Source organism: Trematomus bernacchii, unplaced genomic scaffold (assembly GCF_902827165.1).
Source record: "Trematomus bernacchii unplaced genomic scaffold, fTreBer1.1, whole genome shotgun sequence".
Lineage (NCBI taxonomy): Eukaryota > Metazoa > Chordata > Actinopteri > Perciformes > Nototheniidae > Trematomus > Trematomus bernacchii.
The window spans coordinates 433,691-457,182 of record NW_022987966.1 but is presented as its reverse complement, the minus strand read 5'-3'; the positions used below and the strand labels follow the sequence as shown (position 1 = coordinate 457,182).

Sequence of the window (23,492 nt, the reverse complement as noted above, 5' to 3'; positions counted from 1 at the left end):
AGGCCCTAGCCACACGGTGACGAAACGGGTCGTATCCGCTACAGTTCTCTATCTTATAGACCAGGGGTTTTCAAAGTGTGGGAAGGTGAGCCTCCCCTCAGAGAACATAAGAACATAAGAACCCCCCTCCCAATTATTATTGCTATTATTATTATTATTATTATTATTATTGTTGTTGCTATAATGCAGGGGTATTCAATTGCATTTCAAATGCGGCTTTCACACCAGCGCTTTTCCCTTTCTAGCTCCGAGCTAGAGCTTTTCTGGTTCAGCTCCGGTTTCCCTTTTCTGCTCCTGCTCTGTTCACACCACTCAGAGCTGGGATGGTGCTGCCGCTGCTGCGTCATGACGTCACCGTTTACGTCGCTGATTTTCTCCCCAACGGAGCTCACAACAACAACAACGGGGGACTGCGTCGGGTCGATGATCGTGTTGCTTTTAATCATACGAAGCCAGATTAAATTAAATAACGACTTCTCCAACGTTATACTTTTCTCCAGAGTGCCGTGGTTCATTGTTTATTAATGTGTTTCAGCGGCATTTACCGACCGCTGCAGTGCTGACTGCTCTTCCACGGGAGTTTATTCTCCCGTTAGCTCCGGGTTAGCTCACACGGCTCTAAAGTATTCACTGTCTGAGTCACACAAGCAGCTGATACATATCCCCAGTTCCCCTTAAGTGAATGTGTGTCAGTCTGAATTGACGCTGTTTGGCATCACAACGCTGTTATGAAAGTTTCTCTGGTATAACATGGGTGATGTTAGCATAGCAACCGAAGCTAAACTGACTACTTGCTAAGCCGTTTTCTCCAGGCACATTTTACCGGCGTATTTTTCATTATGATTCTACTTGTGATAGTCGGACATGACAACCTGTGCAGCCCATGTATTGATTCCATCCGATAGCTGCTATAATACAAAACAAAACGTCTGCCTGCTCTCCACAATGATCAATAACAGCGAACGGATGGTCAAAGTAAGGTACAAATAAACAGAATCACACGAAGCCTGGTTAGTGTTGCCTGACTTTATAAAGTGTGTTTTTTTTTATAAGTGTGTGGTTGCCTTCTAGTCACTTTGCTCAGCGCTACTTCTTGTAGGCAGGCATGACAAGACTCTTCAGTCGACCCATGTTCAGGGGAGGTGGGTTTAGTTTCCTGCACGCCTCGACGTAAGAGAGACGTAAGCGGCGCCGCCTCTTAGCTCCGGAGTCTTGCTTCGAGACCGACAATTTTTTGGAGCTGGAAACGAACTGGATTCCGGAGCTATGAGGTTTTTGTGTTGTGAACAGGAAAAAACGGTACTTTTCAGGCTCTAGCTCCGAGCCGGCGCTGAAAACGCGTTGGTGTGAAAGGGGCAAAAGAGGTCCAGTAAGAGAAAATGTCATTAAATGCTCTGTTTTCGCTGTCTACCTTCCGCCATTTGAAATTACTCCGGCTGTTTCTCTCCTCTTGTCTCGTCTCTGTGTGTGTGTTTGAATCTATCGTGCTGACTCACTGACTGCACCGATTTGATTGGCTGAGTAACGTCACCTCCTTAAAACATTAAACAATAACTTTTTTAAACCTTTTTATCTTTATGTTTTAAACATATTGTATAAAACTCCCCCTGTTAGAGCCACAATGAAGTCAAAGTTATTATTTAGATTCATAATTTGATAAATGAATTAACGATGGAAAATGATTTATATTGCCATGGTGAATATCTTTTGTTGAAATTATTGTTTATTTTAAATCGTAAATATGATCTGTTTCCTTGTACCTTCCGGTGTTTATTTAAGTGAGGTAATTGGACTGCAAAGTATAGTTTATATAAGAAAGTATATCACCGAAATATTGTTATTTTGAGACTATTTAAGTCAATACTTTTTTGTTAATAAATTACATTTTTTGACTGAAAACCTTCGGCTGCTTATTGCTTTGGATTGCGTGTCGTCAACCCCGCTCTCTAGTGGCAAAAGGAAACCTTGGATGCCACTACACCCCCACTACTTGGACTATTCCTTGCACCCCTCTAGAATACGCCTGAATGGTCTCAACCATATTGCATCAGTAACGTGCACTTGTTGTTATAACAAGATCCCAAGGACACTGGTAGCGATCGGACAATTGAGTGTTGTTCAGTTTGTGTGTTGTGGAACATGCGTGTGCGTGCATGAAAATATACCACACACCCAATTACAATTGCATGTTCAATTCACTACCCTGGAAGTTAATAAAGTTGTTAAAGTTGGAACAGCCTGTGGACAGCCGTTCTTCCTTGCATGTCAGTCGCCGACACCTTCTTACAGAGGACAGGCAAATCTAGCTGCAGCACGACCCGTATATTTTCGCACGCCGTGTTCTCAACACATATTTTTTTTAACATTTTTAACATTTTCAACATCGTGGATACATCCTTATATGCTCCCGGCAACACACTGAACGTCAACTTTGCCTCCTCATTACACTCACCCCTACTTTAGTGGGAACAATGAGTCTGCGTCTTTTGATGCACACAGGAATACTCTGGCTGCAGCCTTGACCGGTACTTGCTTTTGATCCGTACTTGCTTTTGATCAAAGTCAATGCGGAAAACCCGCACTGACACAGGGAGGTGGAGGTGAATGGAATGAGCACTTTTACAGCCTTTTTGGCGAGGTGGGGGAACTCGGTCTCCACAGACATCCAAAAGTGTGCAAGTGTCACTTTACTCATCTTTTTCTCGTTTTTTCTTTTCTCACGCTGCGCCTCCCCTGAAGCTCTCTGGCGCCCCACAGGGGAGGCGCGCCTCACACTTTGAAAACCGCTGTTATAGACGGTTCGGCCACACAAGGCCGACAGGGAAACGCGGATAACGATAACGGGTCCCAAGGTGGGTAGATCTGCGGACGCAACGCTCTGGGGGGCCAAACGGCTCCGTGATTACGCCCTATACGATCATTTCCTGATAACGAAAATACTGACGAGCTGTCAGGAGAGGGGGAGGAAAAGAGAGACTCCGTGTATTATTCTTATATTGTTATATAGAGTCGTTATTCATTTGTTTTAAAGCTCAATAAATAGAAGACCTTTGACCGGCACTTTTATAATTTTGTCCGGAAGATTTAAACTAACGGACATGTTGACCGGAAACTCTGCCGCACGGTTCCCTTGGAAGAGGCGGAGAGGTGGGTGTTTTTCATCTGCTGGTGGACTACCGGGGAGATTTACAGCAGTAGCACACGCTTGCCTCGGGGAGGGAGAAAGAGAAACAGCCAGAGCCCTGCCTCTCTCCACCTCTGCTGCTAAATCCACTGCGGAGAATAAACAGAAGGGCAACCATGGCAACCATGCATGCTCTGGAAGTCTCAAGGTTGTTGAGGGCTTTGAAAGTGAAAAGTAATATTTTAAAGTCAATGCGGTGTTTGATGGGGAGCCAGTGGAAGTCATGGAGGAGAGGGGTGATGTGGTCGGAGCTTCAGGTGGAGGTGAGCAAGCGGGCAGCTGAGTTTTGGACATATTGAAGTTTTTTTTAGTATGGATGCAGGTGATCCAAAAAGTATGCTGTTGCAGTAATCCAGTCGGGATCTTATAAAGGCATGGATCAGAGTTTCAGCAGCGGTCGATGAGAGGGAGGGTCTGATGCGGGCGATGTTCTTTAAATGGAAGAAAGCTTTTTTTGTGACCTGGTTGACGTCAGGGAGGAAAGTGAGGGTGGGGTCGAGGATGATGCCAAGGTTACGGATGTGAGTGGAGGGGTTGACAATGGAGCCATCGATGGTAAGAGAAAGATCTTGGGTTGAGCGGGTAAGTGAGTTTGGGCCAATGATTATAAGTACCGATTTGTCACAGTTAAGTTTTAGAAAATTGTTTTGCATCCAAATTGTTATGTCAGTGAGGCAGGTGCTGAGCTGGGAGTGTGTGGTTGGAGAAATTGATTTTGTTGAGAGGTAGAGCTGTGTGTCATCAGCATAACAGTGGAACTGGAGTTGGTGTTGACGGAGGATTTGTCCAATTGGGAGGATGTAGATGATGAACAGAAGGGGACCAAGTACAGAACCCTGAGGGACGCCATGATTGACGGGGGCTGTGGGGGATTTTCGAGTTGTTAATGGAGATGAATTGATGTCTGTCAGAGAGATAGGATTTAAACCAGGAGAGGGCAGTACCGGTTATGCCAATGGAAGACTGGAGGCGGTTGATGAGGATGGAATGGTTGATCGTGTCAAATGCGGCTGTTAAGTCAAGGAGAATGAGAATTGAGAGGGAACCAGAGTCAGCAGAGAGGAGAATGTCGTTGGTCACTTTGAGTAGGGCAGATTCTGTGCTGTGGCGAGTACGGAAACCAGATTGAAAAGGTTCATGAAGGTACTACAGCGTCTCCAGCGGGTCGAGCGGTCTCGTGTGGAAGGACACGTTTCTGATGCCTATTGCGTGTGGATGGAAGACTTTTTTTATATCGAATTTGGTTCGTTTTCATTTCCGCGTAGCTAGGGCCTTAGAGGAGCTTTCAGAAGAAACCCAGTTTCCTTTAACGCCGCAACTCATTATCACTCTGTGAAGTAAAGGTAAAAACACGCTGGAACTCCAGAGGGATGCATGATTATTTTTCTGATTAATCCCACATTAAACCAAAAGTTACTTCTTTCAATTAATGACTTATTTTGGTCTGGATAAAAAAAATTGAATAATTAACCTATTTTTGTTTTATTTATTGTTATTTGGTTTGTGTGCGTTTCGCAATGTTAATTATTTGAATTTAAAACAAATGCCAGCATATGGATGCTAATATGAGGCTGTTTATTAAACTTTACAGTAACATAAGATAACATTTGATTTTAGTGCCTTGACTTTCTTTGGTAATTTACATTTAACCGACAGCCACTGAGATTTCCCCGTAGGGTGAAAAGATTCTCTGAGGGCCTGTGGTAATCCCAGGAGTCGACCTGTTGGAGTGGCTTTGCCTCTCCACTGCTGTGTGTCCTCATGGTGTGTTTCTCTGACAGAAAGGCGCTGGCAGAGTCCGCCTCATCCTTTCATCAAAGCCTTTCCCAGCTCCTTTTCTAAATGTCTTGACAACATATTACCACGTTGACAGCAGTTCAGTGACGTGCGGTGAGGTTCATGGCTGGTGAGGCACTGACTCTTTCAGAGTCAGATTTACAAATATTATAGCCTATTTTGACCTTAATCGAAATATTCTGTTATTTTCAAAAGCTTTTTTAGTCTGATGCTATGATTAATTTTAAACAGACCGATCAACAAAAGGATACCCAAAATCTAAATATTGGATTGTTCTTTCTAAGTAAGATCCCATTTTCATTACAGTTGTGGTCTTACCTTGACTTGAAGATGAATATAAGTCCATGCTATCCTTCTGGACAACAATCTCTATTACTGTTTTGTAAAAGTCCTCCTTATCTTCCTGTAGTTTCAAAAGTCTAGTTTGTTGTTTGCGGTAGAATAACAGTAGCAACAAGAACCTGTGGGCTCACGTGCGCCCCCTTCAGTGCGGCAGAGGTTATGGTTGCCTCTCCTGGTGCTTTTTTCATTGCCGTTGTACGATGAGACCAGCGAGCCTAAATATCATATATACGTGAAATAAGTTATTTAGAGACTATAGATGGCGAGGATAAATGTAATAAAGGGATCTACAAACATTACATTGGTGACCTACAGTGAGATGGTAACGGGCATGTGCTTAGGGCCCGCTTTCCAGCCAGTTTCTGTGGGGTGACGCATTCTGAAGTGAGGCAGAGCTCATCTGTGCCTCACCTCACCCCACAGTAACTGGCTTGAGCGCGCTCACAAAATAAGTGGCCGCGCTAAATTAGTGCCCGCGCTCCAGCAAGTTACTGTGGGCTTACGTGAGGCAGTGCTCGTCCCTGCCTCACTTCTCATCGCTCCCGTAGCGGAGCTCGGCAAATTTGCTGATTTTGACTATAAAATGCGATTGGAATCATACAGAAATCACATTTACACAAGATCAGTGGAGACATTTTATTATTATTATTATTATTTAGTTTTTCTTTAATTGTTTTTCCGTTACATTGGAGTATGACAGGTGAGGCTCTGCCTCCCCTGCCTCCACTGACTGCATGTCGCTGCAGCAGTTGTATGATAAACTAGCATCACCCCAATATAGTATAGTATAGTATATCTGTACATAGGGATGGGTACAGAGCCCCGGTATTAAACGGGCCCCGGGGCTGAATTATTAAAGACCGTGGTACCGTTAAGCTCCGACGTTATCTGTCTTTTTGTCGGTAGGGTACTGGAGACATGTAAAAAATACCTGGACCTGGAGGTGCTAACCTGGTGTCAGTAGCACTTATTTTAAATATGAAATAATATGATTAAATTACATCAGCTATATTTGACTTGTTAACTTACTAATGTAACATTACTGGAGGCTAAAGGAACAGCTTAATCTTATTTACCTGGCCATGGTCCTCTTTATTTCATCGCCGACGGTGATCTCCAAAAAATGGATAAAGTATAAAAGTAAAGTTTCTGGATCCTTTTCAGCTGAGTTAGCTTGTAAGCTAATTTGCTAGCAGGCTGCTGGAGCAGCGCAACCGAACAGCGCGTATCACGTGGCGTAGATACGAAGCGCTCCGTAGGCTAGACCGTCTCATTTCGTAGGCCGCTCGGTCCAGCCTACCGTGGACCGCGTAGGCTGCGTACTCCGAAGCCTCTGAATTGAGACACGGTCCTCGTCTCACATGCGTGTACCTCACTGGTGTTTAGTTTTTTTTCTTGGTAGCAAGATGAGTGATGTCTACATGGTGATTTATCTCTTGTTAACTCTCTCTGTGTGTGTGTGTGTGTGTGTGTGTGTGTGTGTGTGTGTGTGTGTGTGTGTGTGTGTGTGTGTGTGTGTGTGTGTGTGTGTGTGTGTGTGTGTGTGTGTGTGTGTGTGTGTGTGTGCGTGTGTGTGTGTGTGTGTGTGTGTGTGTGTGTGTGTGTGTGTGTGTGTGTGTGTGTGTGTGTGTGTGTGTGTGTGTGTGTGTGTGTGTGTGTGTGTGTGTGTGTGTGTGTGTGTGTGTGTGTGTGTGTGTGTGTGTGTGTGTGTGTGTGTGTGTGTGTGTGTGTGTGTGTGTGTGTGTGTGTGTGTGTGTGTGTGTGTGTGTGTGTGTGTGTGTGTGTGTGTGTGTGTGTGTGTGTGTGTGTGTGTGTGTGTGTGTGTGTGTGTGTGTGTGTGTGTGTGTGTGTGTGTGTGTGTGTGTGTGTGTGTGTGTGTGTGTGTGTGTGTGTGTGTGTGTGTGTGTGTGTGTGTGTGTGTGTGTGTGTGTGTCCTCTCTGTAGCCCGGGGGCGTAACTCTCGAACAGAGCCTCGGGGCAGGGCCTCAGGTTAGACCACAGCATGGGAATGAGACTCCATTGTGTGTGTTTTTATTTTTTTCAGTTGTGTCGTCTGAAGCACAACAGCTGCACCCTAAACCAAATGCACCCCAAACTCCCTAACCTGAAGAAATCAGCTACAGCCATAATTTCAGTAACTCAGTTCACTGCTATTCATATTATTCTAGTTTTTACTTCTGTCTCAACATGTTGCATGTATATACAAGTATCAGAAACGTTTAATGTGCTACCTCGGTACATAACTTGTCACATACAAAACATTCTGCTACACAGAATAACACCTGAGGATTTGTACCTGATATACATTTTGTTTTATTTCCTGAGACAGCCGAGACTAGAGTAGTTATGTTTTCCTGTTGTATGTCCTTCCACACTCATATCCTTCTGACCGGGATATCCCAGGAAAAGTCAAAGCTAAATTTGGCAAAAACGTCCACTCGAGGATGAACCAATTTATATTTTGGTGGTCAAAAGGCAAGGTATTAATTATGACCATTTCCCATACTGTTTATGTACAACCCGATTGGTTGGCGAAGGCATTTAATGACAACTCTTAAAACCTAGCTTTGATTGTTGTGTTTGGAAATAGGACTATCTTATCTTTAAAAAAAGCTCTAAAAGGTTTTAATTGCACTTTTTTTTCTTGTTCTGTACGTTAACAACCTTGTTTACATTTGACCTATTTGTATCACAAATCAAAGTTTTGAGAATATATTAAGCCTATCTTTTTTATTTAAACAGTTCTTATTGTTAGTGTTGCCTTCTCTTAGTACCTCGTGGCAGATCATTTTTGTTGGACAGAAAGTCAAATCAATTTTATTTATATATCCCTAAAACACAATTGTCTCAGGGGGCTGTACGATTTGTACAGATCAACAAACATGAATGACAGTCTAATAAAAACAATTGATATAATGGCAATGTTAATGTAAAATACAAAAATATAATATAGGATCCAGGAGGATTCAAGGACAGCCTGAGCCAGCCCTAACTTTAAGCCTTATTAAAGAGTAAAGTCTTAAGCCTGTCTTAAATGTGGAGAGGGTGTCTGCCTCCCAAACACAAATCTGAGTTTAAATCAAAAGTATTTGATCTTCAGGCTGCTGTGCTGTGATGAGGGGATTCAAACCAGCGCATGATTCTACCAGCTGCTCATTCCTGCTTTATTCCTTTTCTTGCTGTCTGGCTGCAGAGGATGTTACAGATTATGACATTACACCGTCCCCACATTAAAGCCTGCGCACGCTGTGTGTGTGTATATGTGTGTGTTCCTTTTCTTCTCAACCACTTCTAATTTCTGGAATGACTCGAGTGTCCTCCTCACGCCTCTGGCTGCTCTCTTCATCCTCTCAGTTTTTAGTATTCTCCTCTGATCCCTTCATTTCTTTTGTGCTTGCGTTTTCTTCTTCTTGACCTTTTTTTGTTATCACAAACCTCCTCTCTCCCTTCAAGCCCTACTCCCCCCCCCCCCCCCCCCCCCCCCCCACTCTCTGCATCTCCTCTCTGACCTTCTGTCTCCTTCCCTCCTCTGCTCTTCCTCCCTCCCTCCTCATCACATCTTTTCTTAACTGTGATTTAATTGCTTCACACCTCTAAGGTCTTCTGTCCATCTTCCTGCTATACTTTTTTCTATCTTTCGGACATTTCTCTTTCCTTTATCCCTACTTCCTTACTCTGCTACATCCGATTATAGCATGTTTCTCATTTCATGATCTCTTATTTTCCTCTACAGTGATATCAGACAGTGACCTTTGTAACACACTGGTTGCTTACTGAGATAAATAATACATATGTGACATTAAGAGGGTTTGTTTAACAATATGGCACATTCGCAAAATACAACCCACTTATATATTATTCACAGCTTCTTTTATAGAACATTTAGCACTACCTACCTGATGTTTTTCATTCCTGATCATTATATTTACATAAAGCCGAGGTGATTTACCACGTCACTCACTAGCTGAGAATCAGACATGTGACCTCAGTTCAGAGACTCTGCAGCAGTCTGACCTGCAGACAGCTCTGATGTTACACATCCACTCTGACTGCAGATGTGATGTGTTTAAGATACTCTTCGTACCATTAACCTGCACTTTTTTAGAACCGTCTTAAATTAGGTCTTGTATTTGGTTTTATGTAGATGGCATGTTGTATATTGACACACTGTATGCCTGATCCGGTGCATGAGTTCCTGCCTTCATGATCTCACTTCCTGTAGAGGATTTCTCCTGGACTGATCACGCTCATCTATCAGTCCCTCTCCTCTGATTAGCCCTACCCTTTTTAGGTCAAGAATAACAAAACCATTGATTTACACTCTTAATTGTTTTTCTTGCAGACGACAGTAAGCGGCCTCCTCAAACTCCAACGTTTGGTGACTTCATGTCTCAGGGCCGGACCCCGGGGCCACGGGGGGACCGCGGCAGAGGGAAGGGCCGAGGACAGAGGGCCAGCTACAGGTAAATCCAACAGTCTCTCCTCTACTACATGTTAACTAAAGATGTTCAGCTCATGCTCAAGTCTACTGTATAATTACTAGGATTTGGTGTTTCTTTTTATCACTTTTAACATCTAATTATTATTTTCAATTTTATTTGGATTTTCTTTTTTACAGATATCTCAACAACAAAAAGATCATTTGTCCATTTTACATTTTGTAATAAAGCATTACTACTCTATAATTAGAATACATTTGTTATGATATTAACATTTTAGGAAAAATTTATATTCTTATTACTTTCTCTTCCTTGATTAGTTTACTTGGTAAAGGTATGTTATGTTTGCAGGGAGACTATAATGATATATATATAGATATATATATATATCTATATATATATATAGATATGAGAGTTTGGTGTTTGCTGCTTCCATCACAGATTTTGTGTTGAACACATATGTGCGTATCTTTCGCAGCATGCATGACAACCGCTGGGAGGGAGACAAAGAAGAAGAGGAGGAGAAAGAGAAGGAAGACAAGACGAAGAGAGAGCAGAGGGCTAAAAAGAACGAGAAGGAGGCAGAAAAATCCAAATCTCCTCCAACACAGAAGGTAGGGGGCTTCATCGGGACGAACCATTCCGGCAGCGTCACCGTTAATGTACAGCAGGTGGAGGCACAACGATGGACTAAACTGGACATGATTGATACTAGATATTTCCTTGTGAACTCGCAAACACTTAATTCCTCCTCATTTACGAAAGAAACGGAGCATTCAACTAACATTTAAAAAGAAAAATACAGCTATTATGTACTGTATATCTTCTTGTCATATTTTACTTTGCCGACTACAGTTCCCCTCAACTCTATAGGCTGTTTGAATGTCTGAATGCTGTATTCTACCTGCCTGCGACACACAGCATTAATACAAAGTAAGACAAAGCCAGAAATGTCCCTTAGGAGTTGGTAGAGACAAATCTAATTGTCAACAAAGGAGAGTAAATGTTGAGTGTGTAAATAGCCCAACCGTTGCTACCAGAGGCCTGTACTACGAAGCCGGATTTTCGCTTAGCCGGCTGACTTCAGGGAAAATTCGGGCTTTCCGGTCCTACGACGCTGGTTCTCTTCTTAGCGGGCTAGATCTCCATGGTAACTTGTGCTGTGCGGCTAACCTCCTCGGGAGGAGGTTAGGTTGCAGGCTAAGAGATCAACTCAGTGAAAGCACCGCCTGCTGACCAATCAGAGCTCCGTGTGCGGAGTTTAAAGCTATCAAGTCATATTACAGGATAGAGGAAATACAGAAAAACTGCCGTTGCAGGAAAGACGGCCGGCAAAAAACAACTGACTGTGTGAACGTGAAAATTAATAGAATATCCCCTCCCATCTTCAGAGCAATCTGACTATTATAACATTAGCGTTAAGAAAGCTTACTTAAATATCTGCCACGACATAAGTAACCGGATCAGAGTAACATTACGTACAGTCCGCGGCACTGTGAGTGCAGACGTCGATGTGTCCCATTATCATTCATATCATATCACATCATAATGTATCATATTTCCTTATCTGAGTCAGCTTCTTGAGCCGTATCTGGCCGTGCAACACTCACAGTGTCACATACTGTATGCAGAAGTATTATTTTAAGCAACACATTAAGTTGACGAAACACTCGAGTCAAATGTAATTAAAGTCAGATCCACTCGTGTCTTGGACGGGGCAGTGATTTCATAAACCTGTTAATGTACGCATTCAAACACTTTTTCTTTTACCAGCTGTATTCACCTTGCAGGTGCAGCTATGTGGCTTTTATCCTGGATAAAGTGTTTAAGTCATGGATGTTTAAAGTTTAACTTCTTCATATTTGACTAATATTAAAGTTCACTTTTCATTCAGGAAGTATGACGCTGCGCTGTCAGTACGCTTGTCCATGTTTGTGATTGGTCGAATGCTCCAAATACCACCCCTTTCATGTGAACGCGCACCTAACTAGATAGGACACGGCTGGCTTGAGCGATCCACTTGATATCCAGCGTCGTAGTACAGCTTAGCGAGAGCGCGTATGTTTTGGATTGGGCCAACCGGCTAACTCAAACATATCCAGGTTAAGTTGAACCAGCTTCGTAGTACAGGCCTCAGGTTGACCTTATCAGCAACTGCTTAGTTGTGGCAGTTTAAAAAAAAAAGCAAACTCTTCAATAACTTTCCCAGTAATCTCCTCATTCCATTTGTTCCCCTCAGGTGGAGGTGAAGGACGGAGACGGAGAAGACGACGATGAAGAGTGGGAGGATGCCAGTGGTGGAGAAGACGACGAAGTCAGCGACTCAGAACAGGACTCCAGAGGCGATGAGAAGAAAGACGTCGGGAGAGAGAAACAAACCAAGAGCAAAGACAACTCCCCCACACCTCGCTCACGACCAACATCAGCAGGAAGCCCCAAAGAGCAGCGCCCCCCCAGGCCGAAGGTCCACATCCCCCCACCAACAGTTCAGGAGTCCCCGGAGGGAGGAAAGCCCCTCAGCCCCTTCCTCCCTCTGGAGAGCCACCAGCCTGTTTCAGACTGGGGGGAGGAGATGGAGATGCTGTCGCCCCGGAGCAGCATGGGAGGCGAGAGTCCCCTGAAACCCCCCAGCGTGGAGGCCAGCCCACCCCAGAAGAAGGAGCAGGAGCTGGAGAAGGAGCAGGAGAAGGAGTTGGAGGAGGAGCAGGAGGGACAGACTGAACGTGCTGAGCCACAGCAGGAGGAGAACACAGGTAGGAACTAAAGGCAGGTTTATCTTCTGTTCATCTCTGCTCCATTGTCCATGTGTCTCATCTCTACTTTCTCTTTTCCCTCTCGCTCCATCCCTGCCTCCTCTCACTCTACTTCCTGTATCCCTTCTTCACCTCCTCTCCATCTCCTACGCTCAGCCCTAGATGTCTCCTCTCCTTCAGAAAAGTCTGTCATAGTGTCAGAACCAGACTCCGACCCCACAGAATCCCCCGCTGCACTGCCATCTGACCCCGCCCCCTCTCAGGTCCATGAGGTTGCAGAGACGGTGGACGAGGAAACCCCTGCTGCTGTAACAAAAGGTATGAAAAAACTCAAATAACAAACTAAACACGGCTAAAAGTCTGCACTCATGCTAGCATCTCTGCGAGGCTGCACTGTAAAAAGTCTGGCAGCTGGTGCTTCCAAACACTTACCGTCAAATTACAGTGAAATACCCTAATTACAATAATGTGAAAAAAACGTAAATTCACAGTAAATATAATTAATTTCCTTTACAGAGAAACACTGTTATTTTACAGGTATCTTCCCTTATTTATTACGGACATACTTTAGAGTTAAGCATGTAAAAACTGTTATTTAACACCTTCAATAAATTGACAGAACTTAAAGTTCAGCAGAGAAACACTGTTATTTTACAGGTTTTCCCTAAATTATTACAATCAAACACCTTCAATAAATTGACGCATTAGAAACTCAGCAGAGAAACACTGTTATTTCACAGAAGACCAAACACCTTCAATAAAGTGTTAACACTGGCTCAAGGTTTTAAAATAACAGTTTTATTTTGGAAGCAAGAGCGGTAAACAGCTGAAACAGATTAAATAATTTCAAACTTTAGCTTGCAGTGTTTGTTTAGATGTAATGTTTAAAGACAGTATGTAATGTTAAACCTATAGAAGTACAATCTAAAGACAACATTTAATGATTCATTTTTTGTAGAATTACAGTACAGACCTTAAATGAAACACAACTTTTAATATGTAAACCACTGTGTGTGTGTGTGTGTGTGTGTGTGTGTGTGTGTGTGTGTCTGATTCAGATGATATATATACAGTGTATTACCAAGTAAAATCAAAACATACCACACCACTAAAGTTCAATGAATGACAGTCAATCACCGGACAACAATCCTCCTCCAAATTGGCAGTAATCAGCTGGATCCTTGGTGCATCTGGGGTGGAACAAAAAACAGGAAAAAAGGACACTATGATTCACTGAAAAGTCCTTCAAAGTAAGATGACCATTGCTTTAAACAAACTTAATTTAAAGGGAACCTATCATGCAAAATGCACTTTTGTACGTCTTTTCTACATGAATATGTGTCCCCGGTGTTCCAGGGAACTCACCAAGTGTCAGAAAACACAACCCTCTCTATTTTCCTCCATACCCAAATCTCTAAAAAAGGGGCTGCAACGGATCTGATAAAAACTGATCCAGATTTGAACACTGTCCTGACGTCAGGACGGTGGCGCTACGGCTATTGGGCCAACTCTCCACCTATCAGGGGAATGTGGGGTTGGGCCACGGCTGGCCATTGCCGCTCGAAAGCGCTGGAGACGCTGTAGTACATATGCCAGGCCTGTAAGTGGCGCTGTAGTCTGCCACAAAAGCAGCGAAGAAGACTTCCCGCCCATAGTTACCATGGTTACCCTTCTGTTTATTCTTCGCTGTGGCTTTTTTTCTCCCTCCCTGAGGCAAGCGTTTGCTCCCGCTGCTTTAATTCAATGCAATCCCTCCCCGTCGAGGCAAGCACTGTAATTCTCTCCGGTTAGTCCACCAGCAGATGACAAACACCCACCTCTCCGCCTCTTCCAAAGAACGAGGGGACCGTGCGGCAGAGTTTCAGTTAGGTTTTCTTTCGCCGGTCAAGATGTCCGTTAAAGTTTAAATCTTCCGGACAAAATTAGAAAAGTGCCGGTCAAAGGTCTTCTTTGTTATTTATTGAGCTTTAAAACAAATGAATAATGACTCTATATAATAATATAATAAAACACGGAGGACGGACATCTATTTTTCTCCCCCTCTTCTGACTTGATCAGAGCGGCTCCCCTCTCCTGCAGGGGGGCGTGGTCAGCTCCAGCTCACAGAATCAGCCCCCTGCAGTGCTGGAGAACAGCAAATCGAGCGAAATGAGGCATGGCTAAAATGCATGATCTGTTTGGTATTTTGAAAACAGAAACGTATAAATATACCTTATATAGGTATGGCCCTACAATATATCATTTAAATATAGCATGATAGGTGTCCTTTAAATAGTCTGTACCGATATTTGCCACTATTACACATTTGGGAAATGTGAACACAGAGTACTGTCAGCTTTGAGAGTGCTAGTTGTTAAATGTTTAGCAATAAAATGCCCCGTCAGAAAAAAATCACCAACAGAAGGAAGACATGGATTCACAACTCTGGACACCAAGCCCCCAGGTGGGCTATCTCGCTGGGGCCTTTCTGTGTGTAGTTTGTTCTCCCCGTGCTCACTTGGGTTTCCTCCTGCACTTGAGGTCTAAATCCATAATAATACATATATTATCACCTAATGTTGTGTTTCAGTGTTTTATCAACTCAAATGATTGTGAATAATACCAGTTGTGAACTTCCATTTGCTATTTATGGCCAGACATTGTCCCATCATGCCCACCGACCAACGCCACCTTGTATATATATTAGATTAGACTTATTGTGCTATTTTACCCAGTTTCAATGTCTAACAATGACTTTTGTTTTGAAACCATTGAAAATTATTATAAAGTGACACAAAATACCATGTTCCCAACAGTTGCGGATCTACGGGGTGGAACAGGGTGGCAAGTGCCACCACAGACGAAAGTCTTGCCCCCACACTTGCCACCCCACCCAAATTCAACTTCCCAATCAAAACTGACTGGTATGATTTATAAAGTTTAAAGTTTATTAAACTGTTACAAACGAGTGTGGTTCCCGCGGTAAAGTTTAGCAAACTGTTACAAACGAGTGTGGGGCAAAAAAAAGGGGCATTGTACTTGAACATTTGAGAAATGTTTTGAGACACACACAACCCATTTTATACACTAATTGTAATCTTACCCATTCATTTTTAATGACCGGTCATGTCTGACTGGGAAGACAGAGGGTGCACTGGGTGGTCAATAAAACACTTTTTTTTTAACTTTGTGCTATGAGATTATATGGTAAATATTTGTATTGATTTTCTCAGTTTTTTTAACAAAAGCAAGTGATATAGATTCAGTAAAGATATATACACACATGCTGACAAATCAAAATCTTCATTTCAATCCCACCACTCTGGTAGGGATGCACAGGTCACCTTTGGTGCCAAACCAAAAAGGGCACAGAGCGGGTCAGGCTCAACACGAGTTTTAAACATTTCACTAAAAGATTTAAAAATACATCTCCAGAAAGTAAAGAGGCTGGGACATACCCAAAACATGTGTATTAGGTCTGCTGGCTGGCTTCTGCATCGGGGACAAGACGGTTCAACCTCTGGATACATTTTAGCCAATCTAGCGTTAGTTAAATGAGCTCTGTGTACCACTTTCAGTTGTATCAGGCTGTGTTTAGCAGAAGAGGAAGATGTGTGCACCCGGTCCATGACTGATTCCCACTGGTCATCCGTCAAAGTTCTTCCCAGATCAGATTCCCAAGCAGCTCTTAAATGTTCAATAGGGTGCGGATCAGCTGTATTTTGAATCTTACTCTGCCGGTAAGGGAGAGCCGACAGCTTTTATCAGAAGAGGAAACGTAAAAGCCAGAGCAAGATATGTGCTCAACCAGTGTCAAAAATGAACATACCAGGTACTATGACTGGTTGTTGTGATGGTAGAATTAATATTAGTAACCAATTAACAGTTAAGCAGCAATAGCAATATGTAACTGTTACCTCCTGACGAGTAATTCGTAACATTGTCTCTTTTGTCTTATTTTCGGAGCACAATGCTCGTAAACTACGAAAGAATATACTCAGTGTCCACTTGCCGGTCGGCTTAATTAGCCAGCAGCTTGGTTCACTCACCGGCTAGTCCAACACATCTAGTTTGCAGCAGGTTGACGGCGCTTCAAAAAAGCAGCAACTTCAGCCGGAGAGTTGAATTCGTGCCTCGTCCCGTCCACAACAACCCGGAGTTTAGCGGGGAAGAGGAGGCTGTAAGCGAGCCCGGCGTTTCTCAGCGAGGACTTGATGGGGGTAAATGCGGCTCTCTTCCTGGCTACTTCTGCACTGTAATCCGCATATATGTGGATCTCTGCGCCTCTGTACATCAGGGGGCCCCAGTGTTTCCCCTATATACAAATAGCGGCGGCGCTCATCCTAATTTTTGGCCTTGATGTAACAACATTCATAATTAAGTAAATGTAACGCCCTTTTCACCCCCGTTACGGTACGTCTACACAGCAGCGTTAAAAAAATCTTGGAGGTGGGCGTATCTGAAGCTTGAGGATTTTTTGCGAGCAACCAATCACATGAATCTCCCGCCCGCGACATACGAAGCAAAAAAGCCCGAAGTAAACTGGATATAAACTCCCCAAACAGGCGAAAACATACCACTGTCTCTGCCACCTCCCTCCATGCCTGGCTCCTCCGGTTTATATCCCGGTAGGTCTGGTCATAAAGCACCGGGTGATTGATTCGCTACCGCTCATTTCTCCTCCATTTTTTGGAATATGAGGAAATGACCTGCGGTATGTCTCTCCCAGCATACACGCCGTTTGATTGGCTAGAGCTTGAACTGTCAGATTTGCGTACACGGGATTTGATTGGCTGACGCTTCCACCTCAGCCTCAAAAGTTGAACATTGTTCAACTTTGAATCCTCAAAATCCTGAAAATCTCCGCTCGCCTGCCCACAATGCATTTCGGCGAAAAGTGAGGGAAAGTGACGTCACCCCATTCAAAGTGAATGGGCAGAAGCGTTTCAAGATTTTTTTAATGCTGCTGTGTAGACGCACCGTTACACTTTTCATTTGCCCTGTACGATGGGCGCTGTAAGTCATGAAAGTGGGGGATGTTGGCTTATCTGGCGCCCGCAGCTCACAGCCAAAGTGCGAGTGTGGGAGCGAGAGAGCGAGCGAGGAAGAGAGAGAGAGAGAGGGCGCACCGGTACCGGTGCTGTTGTTATTAGAATCTGGTGCTAGCTGCGCTAACGGATATAAGAAGTAGATGTTTCTACAACCAGGGTGGAGGAGAGCTCTCCTGTCAGACTGAGAGGCTCAGTGAGGTAAAGGACTCTCTGAGTGTTTAGATAGGTAATTTTAGTCTAAGTCATCTCAGTGGGTCTCAAACACATATGTGTTACAAATTATGTAAACACATATTTCCAAGGCACTCCTTTATAATTATTAGGATCAATAAATCTCAATCTCAATCTCGCCTAAATTCTCGCCTAGGGCAGCAAATTGGCTAGAACCGGCCCTGGTACTAGGCCTCAAGAGCCTTTCTTGTGCTGGCAGACTACAAATTGGCGGGGCGCACTTCGCACGCGCACACACTAAAGAATTCCACGCGTTCCGCGCTCACATTATGCTGGGCCTACGTGCCTTAGCACCGCTGCTATGACTCCATCCTAGGGGAAACACTGGGCCCTTCTCCCGTGCAAGCTGCATTATTCGTTGTTTCATCTGGAAGTGGTGAAGGCAGGCTATGAAGCGACGCGGTGCGCCGTCTTGTCTCCTCTGGATGGCCAGCCGGTGTGCTCTATCCACGGTCAAGGGGCGAGGAAACGCGCCGGGGCCGAATATTTCAGCCAGAAAGGATTCAATGAAAGTAGTTGGACGGGCACCCTCAGCTCGCTCAGGTATACCTGTTATACGAATATTACACCTCCTGGATCTGTTTTCAAGGTCGTCAACTTTCAGCTTCAGTTGTTTGTTCTCCTGCACTATATCAGCCAGTGTAGACTCCACTGTAGTTATTCTTCCTTGGAAGTCGTTCATTGACGTTTCAATGGCCTGGATTGTCTCATCGTGCCTGATTATAGCTGCGTGGTTGGATGTTATTTGTGCTGTCAAGCTTCCAATTATACGCTCTTCCATGCCGGCGAGTAGTTTCTGTATGTCAGAGAGGGACAGCGCCTGGTTGCCGACCTCGCCATGTGCGGAGTTGTTGCTAGCTTGTGAAGCTAACTCACAGCCCTCCTCGCCTCCGCCGTCGCTTTCATCGCTTTTCTTGGTCTTCCTCCCCATGACAAATCGTGTACAGTCGACACCAAGTCAAAGTCACTCTTAGAAGCAGGCCTTGCAAGTTTAGGTGGGAAATTAGTAGGGCAAATTACAAATAAATGTTAAATGGTGACAGAGCTCTTCCGACTAGCAGCTTACTCCGCCATTCGCCAGACCGGCCCCCGCTATGAGATTCCTATTTTATTTTTAAATCTCAAAATTTAGTTTTGAGTGTTCAGATGCCATGTGTGAACAAAGTCAAGGAACCTTATGACAAACAGATTAAATTAACTAAACATTTTAGAGCGAGAAATTGTAAATTGGTCAACCGCAAAGACAACAGGAGGGCGTTAAGGTAGAAATAAACATTTTCAGTTTTTCCCGGATAAGATTTTTTAAATTTCATTTAATCGTTTATTTGAATCGGGACAATGCACATTGATGAACACTTTAAAACAAAATAATGCTTACAAGTGTAAATGAGCCGGATTTTAGCTTTGAGCTAATTTCCATTCGTAGTCCTGTCACATACAACATTTAAGAACATGACATTTATATACATAGCAAAAATAAATACATGATATGCAGAAAGAGCATGAGCAGCATACAAGTATTTACCACATGGCGGTACAATGTAGCAGCTACGACATATAAAGTGCAAGATAAGATAAAAGTGCTACATAAAGTGCAAGAGGAGAGACCCCTGTGTGAAAGTGCATTTAGCGGTGATTACACGTCTGTTTGTTTCTCAACCATTTTTTTAGTTGACCTTTTAAAACTATTGAGAGTGGGACAATCCCGTATCTCAGTTGGGAGGCTATTCCACAAAGAGCTGCCTTTAATGGAGAGGACATTTTGTCCAAAAGTTGTCCGTCTGTGGTGGACTTCACAGTCTCCTCTGGTTTCTGACCTAGTGCAGCGTCCAGTGGGATTTCTGTGGATGAATTCCCCTAAGGGAGGGGGGGGGGGGCCAGTCCATGTAAACATTTATAAAAAAAACACATACTTTTAAAAGACTTAAAATCGTCAAAACTCAAGAAATGGTGTTTCTCAAGGATGGTACAGTGGTGGTATGAATTAGGCTTTCTGTCAAACACCTTGATAGCTCTCTTGTACAGCTGTTCTATAGGTTTCAGGTTTGTGGCACAAGCAAACGACCAGTTTGTCAAACAGTATTCAATGTGGGATAGAATCATACAGTGGAGGTATGACTTTGCAGCATTGACAGTTAAGAAAGGTCTAATTTGTTTAAAATGTTGCAAGTTGAATTTAATGGTATTGGATACTTTCTTAATATGTTTCTTAAAAGTCAAGTTCGAGTCCATTATGACTCCAAGATACTTGAAGTGGGAGACTAGTTCTATTTCTGCTCCGTTTAAAAACACATTGGATCCTTCAGCAGCAAACAGCAGACGGGCACATTTAGAGGCTAGCCGCTGAACACTGACTGGAGCATTTAGCACATAGAGAGCCAGATATTTCCCTCAGGACTTGACCAGGTAGAGTCTAAAAAAGGACACAAGTAGGACTCCAAATTATAGATCCTCAATGATCATCAATCATTTTGTGAAGCTGTGCTGCGTGAACCTTAAACCTAAACATTTGTACTTTAACAGCAAAGAAAGAGGTTATATTTGAAGATCTTTGTGCCCTTGTAAACTATTTTTGTTCTCAAAAAACAGGTTAATGATAAACACATTGCCAACATTGCGCAGACCCCTGTAGCCGTCTTAGTCCCAGGTTTTTCTAAGCAAAGTTAGAGCCAGTCACAATGCTCTGTCATGAAGATGTGCCCGTTAATCCCTAACGTTATTAATTGGGGGCTTCAATGTGTGCAGTATTATGACAATCCATCCATTGTCTGTCAATATACTGTATTTCACTCTGAACTAAGAATGTGAACCCCATGTGACACAAGAAGAAAAACCATTGAAGTGTTTTGGACTGCACCAAGTGTCTTAGATGGTAAAACAGATTGCAGGAATGACACTGTAACGTACACTTACTTCTGACAGCTGAGAAACTGGACTCCCCTCCAGCCGCCCTGCAGGCTGAGCAGAGCTCCTCTGAATCTGCTGGAGAGAAAGATGAGGACACGACGCCCGCTGAGACGGAAGACGCTCCTGCAGCAGAGACAGAGGAGTCCTCCCAGCAGACGCCCTCAGGTACAGTCCATATCAGTCACTCAGACTGTCGTACTGTAAGAAACCCTCGGTGCTAAAGCCCTCCCATGCTTTGTCTTTTTATCTTGTAAAGGTGTTTATTTGAGTCTTTCATTTCATTTCATTTCAAACCTTTATTTATCCAGGTTGTATCCCATTGAGATCATTGATCTCTTTTTCAAGGGAGACCTGCTTTGTTTTCAATGTTGTGGTTCTCGTGCTTACTCAGCCTTGCTTTCTTTTCTTTTCTTTTTCTCCTTCAACGTAATGATAATGTTTGGTGGCACAACAAATCCAAAAATATATTTACCCACACGCAACATTTTGCCTGGTTTGATCTGACATGACTCTCCTCCACCCAATCAAGACCCCTCTTCCTGTTTGTGATCCAGCTGTAGTATGAGCTCCATCTTCTCTTATGTGATGTACTTTCTGCCTGTGTGGTGCATGCTGGCTCCATCCTTCCTCATCTTCCTCGTCATGTCAAAATCTATTCTGTTTTCCATTCTTCTGTGGCTCGCATGCTGCCTACAGGACCAAACCTCGGTGTGATGCGTCCCATTCTCAGTTTCAGTTTTTCTAGGTGTCGAAGCAACATTTTAATTTAAGTTACTCATTTGTTACTGTTGAGGTGAGAGAAAAAGAGCTATCAAAGTGAAATGCTGGCTTGTCTGCTGTGCATTGATGTCATCTGCCTAAAATGTCCCACACAAAATTCAATCAATCTAAATTGCTGCATTATTGCTGATTTAAAAAGTGTTACGCTCATAAATAAAAACAAACACTATATCCAGGTGTATAAGAATCCCAAGAGGCGGACATGTTAGATGTAGCTGCTATGTTGGCTGCTTTGTGTCATCTGGCAGCAGTTATCCCTGAATGTCCTGAACAAATGTGGATTTAATCTGCTGCACAGATTGAGAGGGTGACAACATGTTTCTGAGCCGAGCCAAATTGGAGATCATTTCACGAATCAGTGCCTGTGTTTATCAAACAGCTCAGAGTAGAACATCAGTCCAAAGAGGGATGCATTTATTGGACCTCCTATTTGCGGAATAGGAGTGAAAGCGTTTTATCAATTTGATCAACTTTCTCAACTTGTTAAACCACACGTGTCCATGTTAGGAAATTGCTTTCTTGCAGAACTGTTTGTGGGAGGAGATGTGTTCAGGGAATGATTAATCACAATAGGATTTGTTAAAGGATCATTTTCATCTTTTGAATTTGAACAACCACTAGTTTTTAAACGAAGGCCTTGTACAGCCGCAGAAGAAGACACATGCAGTCCCTGCGGAAACCATGCTTTTAGGGGTAAATAACAAAAAACACTTGAAGGGTACATCTTCCTCCAGAGATTGTGTTGGAAAATAGTCCAAGTAGTGGGGGAGTTTTATACAATATGTTTAAAACATAAAGATAAAAAGGTTTAAAAAAGTTATTTAATGTTTTAAGGAGGTGACGTTACTCAGCCAATCAAATCGGTGCAGTCAGTGAGTCAGCACGAAAGATTCAAACACACAGAGACGAGACAAGAGGAGAGAAACAGTCGGAGTCATTTCAAATGGTGTGCTCAAAAAAGAGAAAGGTAGACGGCGAAAACAGAGCATTTAATGACATGTTCTCTTACTGGACCTCTTTGAAATGCAATTGAATACCCCTGCATTATAGCAACAATAATAATAATAATAGCAATAATAATTGGGAGGGGGGGCGCAGCTGTTCTTATGTTCTCTGAGGGGAGGCTCACCTTCCCACACTTTGAAAACCCCTGCTCTATAGGATTTAGATCTGGTGACTGTGGAGGCCATTTGAGAACAGTGAACTCATGAAGTCATGTTCAAGAAACCAGTTGGAGATAATTAGATATTCGAGACATGGCGTTATCCTGCTGGAAGTAGCCACCAAAAGATGGGTACACGGTGGTCATAAAGGGATGGACATGGTCAGCAGCAACACTCTGGTAGGCTGTGGCGTTTAAAAAAATGCTCAATTGGTACTAAATATGCCAAGAAAAGACCCCCCACACCATAACACCAGTGTGAACCGTTGATACAAAGCGGGATGGATCCATGCTCTCATGTTGTTTACGCCAAATTTGACCCTACCGTCCACATGTCGCTGCAGAATTCGAGACTCATCAGACCAGGCAACATTTTTTTGGTGAGCCCGTGTGAATTGTAGCCTCAGTTTCCTGTTCCTATCTGACAGGAGGGTCACCCGGTGGGGTCTTCTGCTGCTGTAGCCCATCTGCTTCAGGGTTCCACGTGTTGAGGTTCAGAGAGGGTCTTCTGCATACCTTGGTTGTATCTAGTGGCTAATTGAGTAACTGTTGCCTTTCTATCACCTTGAACCAGTCTGGCCTTTCTCCTCTGACCTCTGGCATCAACAGGGCATTTTCTCCCAGAGAACTGCTGCTCACTGGATATTTTCCCCTTTTCGGACCATTGCCTGTAAACCCTATAGATGGTTGTGTGTGAAAATCCCAGTCGATCAGCAGTTTCTGAAATACTCCGACCAGCCCCTCTGGCACCAACAACCATGTTCAAAGACACTTAAATCTCCTTTCTTCCCCGTTCTGATGCTCTGTTTGAACTTCACCAGGTTGTGTCTACATGCCTAAATGCATTGAGTTGCTTCCATGTGATTG

At 43.5% G+C, this 23,492-nt stretch overlaps 1 protein-coding gene across 1 annotated transcript in view; it reads left to right on the top strand.

Moving 5' to 3' along the window:
* ccdc9 (coiled-coil domain containing 9) overlaps positions 1–23,492 on the top strand; it is a 47,648-nt gene that overhangs the window by 14,742 nt on the left and 9,414 nt on the right. The window contains 5 exon segments of the mRNA XM_034115862.1: positions 9,666–9,786; positions 10,241–10,376; positions 12,002–12,515; positions 12,672–12,833; positions 20,699–20,848. Coding sequence (XP_033971753.1) covers positions 9,666–9,786; positions 10,241–10,376; positions 12,002–12,515; positions 12,672–12,833; positions 20,699–20,848 — 1,083 coding nt within the window.